Source organism: Manduca sexta, unplaced genomic scaffold (assembly GCF_014839805.1).
Source record: "Manduca sexta isolate Smith_Timp_Sample1 unplaced genomic scaffold, JHU_Msex_v1.0 HiC_scaffold_1332, whole genome shotgun sequence".
Lineage (NCBI taxonomy): Eukaryota > Metazoa > Arthropoda > Insecta > Lepidoptera > Sphingidae > Manduca > Manduca sexta.
This window is the reverse complement of record NW_023592186.1, coordinates 2,918-12,500: the sequence shown is the minus strand read 5'-3', so window position 1 is coordinate 12,500 and position 9,583 is coordinate 2,918. Positions and strand designations below refer to the sequence as shown.

At 49.7% G+C, this 9,583-nt stretch overlaps 1 protein-coding gene across 1 annotated transcript; it reads left to right on the top strand.

Moving 5' to 3' along the window:
* Positions 1 to 4,215: 4,215 nt before the first annotated feature.
* LOC119191308 (zinc finger CCCH domain-containing protein 18-like) lies at positions 4,216 to 9,252 on the top strand (the record flags this gene model as incomplete). The annotated part of the gene is made up of 4 exons (XM_037445212.1): positions 4,216 to 4,227; positions 4,315 to 4,368; positions 8,076 to 8,303; positions 8,384 to 9,252. Coding segments are annotated over exons 1-4 (1,163 nt in total), but the record flags the coding sequence as incomplete, so codon positions are not given.
* Between the last annotated feature and the right edge of the window lie 331 nt (positions 9,253 to 9,583).

The window sequence follows — 9,583 nt, the reverse complement described above, 5'->3', positions numbered from 1 at the left end:
ATAAAGGAGTGCGGTTTCCCGCACCCTTATGTCAAGAGGGAGCACCCCCGCCAGTAAGCAGGGCCGAGTTGAGCGAGACAGTCCTGTAGGCCTTCGTCATCTTCTGCGCGAAGCTGCGCTGGATCGCTCCGAGCTGCTTCCTAACACCCAGCTTCCGGCTGGCTGGAGCCCATGCGCTTGCAGCATACAAGATCACGGGCTCCACCGCCGCCGTGTAGATCGTCCCTGATCACCCTCAGGTCCCAATCCCCACTGGACCTTGGCTGACCTCGCGAGCACTTTGAACAGGCTAATGGCCTTGGCGCACGCCTGCCTCACGTGACCGTTAAAGGTCAGTTTTCGGTCTATTAGGAGGCCGAGCAGCTTGATCTCGTTTGACAGACCATCGTCGACTCCGCCCATGCGCAGGATCGGGGTGTCATACTTTAAGCTTGTTCGTAATCACCATCGCCTGGGTCTTATGTGGCGCGAACTTCAACTTATTTCTGACACCCCAATCCCGCACATAGGCCAGAGCCGCATTGGCCTGCTCTCGAGCTTCTCCTGTGGAGTCCCCATCGAACACCAGGACGACATCGTCAGCAAAAAGCTTGAGCAATAGTCACCCCGGCGCTCGAGACCCTGTAAAAGGGGGGTCGAGGAGGAGATTCCACAGGATCGGCCCCCCAATAGAGCCTTGAACACAACCTTTAACGGTCCTGCGTGCAGACTCGGCACCCGCATACCGAACCCTGACCATCCGATCATCCAGATAGCTGGCGACCAACCGTCTGATGTTTGGTGGGCAGCGTTCTTCCGCCAACCGGACCTTTATAGCCGGCCACCAGGCGCTATCGAAGGCCCCCTCTATGTCCAACGATATCATAATCAGGACCTTCTTCTGTCGAAGCTTGGCCCTGACATGACTCATCAGATCATAGAGGGAGTCCTCGGTGCCCCTTTGTGGCATAAAGCCGTATTGGCGGTGGCTCATCCTCGGGAGGATGTGCCATTTGAGCCTACCCACCAGCATCTTTCCAGGATCTTTCCCATCACTGGCAACAGTCCTATCGGTCGGTGCGCTTTGGGAACCGAGTAATCATCCTTACCCGGCTTCCTCAGCACAACGACCGTGGCCTCCTTCCAGATCTTCGGGAAGTAGGCCAGTTCTAGGCACTTGTTAGCCAGTGATAGGAAAGACTCCGGATCTTGGCTGATCGCCTGCGAGCAGATATCGGAGGTCAGGCCGTCCGATCCGGGCGCCTTCTTAGGATTGAAGGTCACCAGCGCAGCCGTGAGCTCCCCCAGCGTGAACGGTGGGTCATGTACCTCACCATGGACCGGGTCGTTCACGCGAGGCAAGCTCCCGGGTGCGCCGGTGATCCTTAATATCCTCCTCGTGAGGGTCGGCCGGGTAGAAGGTCTCGGCAAGGAATCTTGCCGATTCCTCCTGACCCAGGGTTCGCCCGTCCCTCACGAGTGGCGCGTCTTCGTGCCGCTTAGTCAGCCTGCCCATTACTCGATATATCCCATCCCACAGTCCTTCCTTTGTTTGCCTTCCACAAAATTCCTTCCAGCTGCGCGTTTGGGCATTTTTCACTTCTTCTTCATATTTTGTCTTCGCCTCCCGGTATTCCCTTATGGTCCTTGCCTTTCTCACAGGTGCGGCCCACCTAATCCTACGCTTCCTTCTCATCATTTCTGCTTTGGACCTGTCGAGCTCCTTTGACCACCAAGGTATTGTGTATTTCGAATTGTTCTTTTTCTTTATTATTGTTTTGTCACTTGTCTCTATCAATAGCTCTGTATATTTAATAATTTTGTGTTCTAAATCTTCTTTATCCTTTATATTATTTATTTCTGTTTTATTTATTTTATGTTTTATCATTAAACTTCCAAATGTTTCTCTAAATTGTAGCCAATTTGCTTTCTTTGTGTTATATTTTCTTGTAGTGTTCCTAATTTGAATTTGGTCATCCTTACATAGATTTATATTAAAGGTTATGGTATTGTGGTCGGAGCTCGTCAGGTCCTCTTCAACCTTCCAGTTCCGGATTTTGTCCAGGAGATCGACCGAACAGGCAGTGATGTCCACCTGGCTGGAGTATGCCCTGTCTCCCCTAACGGTGAAAAACGTTGGTGTCGTGCCTTCGTTTAGCACATGGAGTCCGGCTTCATCCAGCCAGCTGGTCACCTCCTCTCCTCTTCGGTCGATCTCATGGCTCCACCATAGGCTTCTCGCGTTGGCGTCCCCTCCTATTAATAGGCGCCTCGAGCCCAGCGTGTGGCAGATAACTCTCAGCTGTTCGAGATATCCATCAACCGGCCGGTCCGGTTCGAAGTAGCACGACACCGCCACGACCTCCCAGGCGCCTGTACGGATTTTTACTACGACTATGTTGGTCGTGGTAAGATCCGGACAGATCAAGGCATCCATATCTTGGTCAAAGACCACTATGGCTGCCTTGACCGGTCCGGTGTCCGTTTTCGCACACTGGAAAATCCTGGCGGTCCCGTAGTTCTTCACGCGGCCGGTTCCTCCGACGTATGGCTCCTGGATTAAGGCGAAGGCCAACCTTCTCTCCGCTGCTACTGCCATTATTTCTTGCATTGCTAGCGCTTTTCTCTGAAGGTTGGCCTGCACCACCAGGTATGGCCTGACGCCGGAGTCAGTGACGGGTATCGCTGTGCTCGAGGATGTGGGGACTACCTCAGCAATAAGCCACGGCGGATCGGGCTAGTGCGTCCCATCTTCTTCGCACTGGGCAGTTCTCGCTGAAGGCGTTGTGCCCGGTGTCTGTAAACTTTGCCTTCTGGCAGTTGCAACACGTCGGCGTTGCAGCCGCCAGCCAGTCCGGGCACTCCGTCCTCAGGTGTGACCCACCACAGTGACTACATACGTCCAGAGAGCCATGGCAGAATCTTCTCCCGTGACCGTAGCCCAAGCACCTCGAGCATTGGACTAGAGGGGATTGGTCTTCCACCCTGACTCTCTGCACGTCGATGTGTAGCGCCCCCGTATCGGTAAACCGTTTCCATATTTGGGGCGACACCTGCAGATGACGTGGACCATCAGCGGGTTTCTGGCTTTCCTGCGGTATCGGATTTCCATCCGATCCGCTTCTTTGTCCAGTTGGCCCAAAACCTGTTTGTTTTGGGCTCTTATCGCTTCTATGATCTCCTCGTCTGTGTGGCAGCGCAACAGGTCCTTTATTATTACTAAGGGGTTCTTGTTTTTAACTTCCTGAACCTGCAAGTTTTTCCCCTCCTTTAATAATTTCCCTTTTACTTTTTCCAATTCTTGCCTATCCTCAAATCCCATTATAACTTTCCGTTCCTTTGCTTTCCTGATTTTATCTACTCTCAGTCCCTCTTCTTTCGCCTTTACTGTCTTCCTAATATGATTTAAAACTTCCTCTCCCGTTTCCTCTTCATTCTTGGATGACACTACGATCGAGTGTAGCGCCGTTGCCACGCTGAGTGGTTTCTCTCTTTGTGGGCCGGCGGCTACACTCGCGTATGTCCTGTGCGCTGCCATCTCTTCCCTACTCTTCTTCATTTCCTCCTTGATCCTTTCCATTTCTTTTCTGCTTTCCATTAACATCTTTCCGTGCTCCTCTAATTTTCCTATCAATTCCTTTTCTATCTTTCCTCTTTCTTCTTCCTCTTCTCTTCTACTTTGTGTTTCTTCCTTGTCTTTGCCCATCTCTTGCCCTTGTCCTTTCTTTGCCTCGTCCTTTTTCTTTTGTTTTCCGACACCCTCTGCCTCCTTCACCAGCTCATATAGCCTTTCGGTGGCCGCCAGCACGTCGTTTTTTTATGTCGGTCTTCAGGTTCCGGCTGTTTCCTATCTGCAGCTTCACCTTCACCAGACATGATCGTGCCTCGGCCACCCTCCTATTCCTTCCGGCGTCTGAGCCGGGGCGGCAGACGGCGCCGGAACCCCTTTTGCCTTCTGTTGCGCAGGTCCGGCGGTTTTTCTCTGATCTTCCTCCTTCTCCATTCGTGATTCTATACTGCGTCGGGCCTGCGCTACAGTGGCTTTCACTTTCTCAGGACTGGTCTTTTCCGGTGTCCTTTCTTTGGGTCTGGCACCTGCGTCCTTAGCCGGGGTACGTATTCCGAACATTGTCGGGGGAACGCGTCACAATATGTCAAAATAAAAAAAGTATATATAAAAGTCAAAAAAAATTTTTTCTCACTACTTGAGTGTGTCTTGATTTGTCGTAAGTGTAAATGGCTTACGATGTCAGTATTAAGTAAATTAGTGCCTTCTGCACCTCTCCTTTGATTAAGTTCGATTTCTGAAAACTTTAATTTTTTCTTTTGTTTCAGGTCCTGGTTGGCTCTTCGTGTGCGGAAGTCGTCGGGTTTATGACAGAAAAACAGGTAAGTATCCCCCTATTCGGTGTCTATACTTTGGGAGCTCTGCTGCGAGTTTGAAAATTCGGCTCTCCCAATGGTATAGCCGAAGTCTACCTCGTCAAGTGAGACCAGGGTGGGTGGGGGGGCTTTTCGCGTCAATTTTTGGCCGGAGCGCGACGTGTGATACGTCGTTGGACGCGTCTCGGCTAGCACTACACGAATCAAAAATAATCCGGAGTACTGTCAGTACAAAAACTTTTCACCGTCGGCAAAACAAGGTGAAATTTAAAAAATTTTGAAAAATTGAGGGGGGGGATTGTCAAAAACTATAAAAACGGTAAGTACTAATCGAGCCAAACACAATGATGTGCCACACTATATGGTTTGTATAGTTTGAAACCAACAAATTTTCGAAAATCGAACAAGTTATTTTTAAAGTGTGCACAGCTTAGGTGGATTTTCATACATTGATCGGATGACGTAATTTGAAGTTCGCCGGATCGGTAAGTGTGACACGTCCTTAGACGCGTCTCGGCGCGTACAACAAGAATATATAATAAACTCGTGTACTGTTGGTACAAAATTTTCAAAAATCTCCAAAAACGTATGAAAATTTCAAGTTAATAGAATTTTGAATAAATTTGAGGGGGGGGATGGTCAAAAAACAACGATGCGCGACGCCGGACAACGCTGGACGACGAGGACGGTAAGTATTTATGTAAGTATATAAAAATTTTGAATACAATCTTAATAACTTTAATAAATTTGTCTTTATGTTTTAGGTATATATAATATACAAGTCAACCGAACGGGAAATGTCAATTTTTTGGCCGGAGCGCGACGTGTGATACGTCGTTGGACGCGTCTCGGCTAGCACTACACGAATCAAAAATAATCCGGAGTACTGTCAGTACAAAAACTTTTCACCGTCGGCAAAACAAGGTGAAATTTAAAAAATTTTGAAAAATTGAGGGGGGGGATTGTCAAAAACTATAAAAACGGTAAGTACTAATCGAGCCAAACACAATGATGTGCCACACTATATGGTTTGTATAGTTTGAAACCAAAAAATTTTCGAAAATCGAACAAGTTATTTTTAAAGTGTGCACAGCTTAGGTGGATTTTCATACATTGATCGGATGACGTAATTTGAAGTTCGCCGGATCGGTAAGTGACACGTCCTTAGACGCGTCTCGGCGCGTACAACAAGAATATATAATAAACTCGTGTACTGTTGGTACAAAATTTTCAAAAAATCTCCAAAAAACGTATGAAAATTTCAAGTTAATAGAATTTTGAATAAATTTGAGGGGGGGATGGTCAAAAACAACGATGCGCGACGCCGGACAACGCTGGACGACGAGGACGGTAAGTATTTATGTAAGTATATAAAAATTTTGAATACAATCTTAATAACTTTAATAAATTTGTCTTTATGTTTTAGGTATATATAATATACAAGTCAACCGAACGGGAAATGTCAATTTTTTGGCCGGAGCGCGACGTGTGATACGTCGTTGGACGCGTCTCGGCTAGCACTACACGAATCAAAAATAATCCGGAGTACTGTCAGTACAAAAACTTTTCACCGTCGGCAAAACAAGGTGAAATTTAAAAATTTTGAAAAATTGAGGGGGGGGATTGTCAAAAACTATAAAAACGGTAAGTACTAATCGAGCCAAACACAATGATGTGCCACACTATATGGTTTGTATATGTTTGAAAAAAAATTTTCGAAAATCGAACAAGTTATTTTTAAAGTGTGCACAGCTTAGGTGGATTTTCATACATTGATCGGATGACGTAATTTGAAGTTCGCCGGATCGGTAAGTGTGACACGTCCTTAGACGCGTCTCGGCGCGTACAACAAGAATATATAATAAACTCGTGTACTGTTGGTACAAAATTTTCAAAAAATCTCCAAAAAACGTATGAAAATTTCAAGTTAATAGAATTTTGAATAAATTTGAGGGGGGGATGGTCAAAAACAACGATGCGCGACGCCGGACAACGCTGGACGACGAGGACGGTAAGTATTTATGTAAGTATATAAAAATTTTGAATACAATCTTAATAACTTTAATAAATTTGTCTTTATGTTTTAGGTATATATAATATACAAGTCAACCGAACGGGAAATGTCAATTTTTTGGACGGAGCTCGACGTGTGATACGTCGTTGGACGCGTCTCGGCTAGCACTACACGATTCAAAATAATCCGGAGTACTGTCAGTACAAAACTTTTCACCGTCGGCAAAACAAGGTGAAATTTAAAAAATTTGAAAAATTGAGGGGATTGTCAAAAACTATAAAAACGGTAAGTACTAATCGAGCCAAACACAATGATGTGCCACACTATATGGTTTGTATAGTTTGAAACCAAAAAATTTTCGAAAATCGAACAAGTTATTTTTAAAGTGTGCACAGCTTAGGTGGATTTTCATACATTGATCGGATGACGTAATTTGAAGTTCGCCGGATCGGTAAGTGTGACACGTCCTTAGACGCGTCTCGGCGCGTACAACAAGAATATATAATAAACTCGTGTACTGTTGGTACAAAATTTTCAAAAAATCTCCAAAAAACGTATGAAAATTTCAAGTTAATAGAATTTTGAATAAATTTGAGGGGGGGATGGTCAAAAACGTGAAATTTAAAAATTTTGAAAAATTGAGGGGGATTGTCAAAAACTATAAAAACGGTAAGTACTAATCGAGCCAAACACAATGATGTGCCACACTATATGGTTTGTATAGTTTGAAACCAAAAAATTTTCGAAAATCGAACGGTTAGGTTAGGTTAGGTTAGGTTAGGTTAGGTTAGGTTAGGTTGGGGTGCTAGGGGGTGCTAGGTCAGGAAACCTCCACGTGGTGCACCCTGGGCAACGGCGCGTCGATCAGACCGATCAGGCTGATCTGCGCGCCGGCGAATATCCTGACAACGAGGTGGTTGGCGGTCGTCGCCTCTTGTGGCGGCCGTCGTGTCGTAGTGTCGAGATTGGCCCATCTTGGGCGGCTCCCGGTTCTGTCCCGGGGTGTCGACGGGCTCGGTGTGCGCTCATCCCGCCCCGAGCAGGCAGTGGGGGACTCTCCCTCCCATTGTCGCCGTCGTAGATCGTAATCCGGTGTGGAGGTCTGTGGATATGTCTCGCGCTCCCGCTGGACCGAGGGTCTTGGCTTAACCGCCCGGACCGCGAGGAAGAAAACCTCTATAAAAATCACCCCGAATCCCAAGCGGCGGCGCACCGCGAGGGATGCATGGCCGATGGGCAGTTCGGTCTCGAGTGCGACCCCGCCAGAGTACCGGCCGACACTCTGTGCGGGTTACGCTAGGCTTACCCAGGTACAGGGGCACTGCCTGGGCGGACCACCCTTTCCCCATACTCGTGGGACTCAAAATGGAATTAATCAATTTTAAAAACCCCAAATCCTTTTGACGCGTTTGCCTACTCCGGTCCCGACTGGAGGGCGGAGATCGGAGGAGCGCAAAGCCCAACGACGGTGATGAGGTGGAGAAGAGCATGGGCGACAGGCCCATGGTAGTGGAGAAACCGGAACATCATCTAGGCCGGAAGAGTTGGAAATGGACTCGGAGTCAAGCCTGAGTGTCTCCTCTGTCCGGAGCAGAAGGCTCTGGAGGAGACACTCCCAGTCCATAGATAACTGCTCGCTTCGATCGAGTGACACCGACGAGCCGCCACCCAAGGCGCCAACAACTGACGGTCGAGGGAGAGGGCGTTCCACACCCACTCCACGACTGGAAAATACGTCGGGATAAAGAAGGCCCAACAAGAACGGGACAGGCTGAAGAGAGAAGAGGCGCGAAAGAGGGCCGAAGAGGAGCTGGAAGAGCGGCTGCGTTACGTGAAGTCGCCGCTCCCTCCCAAAACCGACACGGACGATGACCTACCCGTCCTTAAGGAGGACCTAATCCAGTGCGAGCAAATTGTGCGGGCAACTGTGAGAAAGTCCGGAAATCTAAAGGGCACGTCACAAAGGCGCTCAACCGAGTAATTAATATTATCACTCGGTACGTACAGCAGCCAGAGTCGGCCGCCATTACCCGTCTGGAAGAGGAGAGAAAGAAGTGGCGCGAAAACAGCGCGCGCCTGGAGGAGAGCGTAAAGCGGCTAGAAGAGGAAAACTCCTCCCTCCGCCGTCGGCTCGAGGACCTGGAAGCGTCAAACAACTCCAGGACCACCACGGAGGAAATGCTGGCCATGGTAGAAGCGAGGGTCCAGGCCAGACTGGAGTCGGCCCTGATGGGGGCCAGCCCAGAGGCCCAGCCTGGCCCACGAAAGAAAGGCCGCCTCGGGGACACACAGCTCCCAGTGTCAGGAGGCATAGTAGGTGGTGCCCCGCGCCGAAGTCGAAGAGGGAAAGGGAAAAGGAACGGGAAGAGGACAGCCCAACCCGCTCCCCCTCACCCCGCCGCAGTAGCAGAAGGAACCAGCGCGCCACCGCAGCCAATTGCGGGACCCTCAACGGCGCCAGACACCACACCGGCACCCCGCGCCGCTCGCCAGAGAAGGGTCAAACCAAGAAGACGGCACCGGCGCCAAAGGAAGGAGGGAAAAGAAGGGCCCGGTTCAAGCCGGTCCGGAGCCCCGCCCATTGCCACCGGCCCCCACCTCCATGGAGACACCGTGGGTCGTTGTGGCAAGCAGAAAGAGCAAGAAGACGAAGCCTGCAGTGCCGCCGAAAAAAGTGCAGGCACAACAACAGGCACGCCGGACCGAACCCAAAGTGCGACCGCCACGCTCCGCGGCAGTTATCATTTCGCTTACGCCAGCGGCGGTGGCAAAGGGCTTTCGTACAAGCAGGTGCTAACGGACGCCCAGACAAGGGTAGACCTCACCGGCCTTGACATATCGAGGCTGAAGCCAAAGTTTGCGGCCACGGGCGCTATGTATGGTGCCCGGGGCCAATTCCGAAGAGGGCCGACTCCCTCGCCGCAAGGCTGAGGGAGTGTTTAACGGGTCGGAAGATATCAGAATCTCCCGACCCATGAAGACCGTGGAACTGCGGCTAAGTGAGCTCGACTATACAGCCACTCCAGAGACAGTCGCAGCGGCCCTCTCTAAGGCCGGTGAGTGTTCGGTCGAAAACATCAAGGTCGGACATATCGCCCCGACCGTTCTGGGGTAGGAACGGTATGGGTAAAGCTGCCCATAAAGGCGGCACAAAAAAAGGTGAGGGGCGGGCCGTATCCTGATCGGTTGGACCGCGGCTAAGGTGAA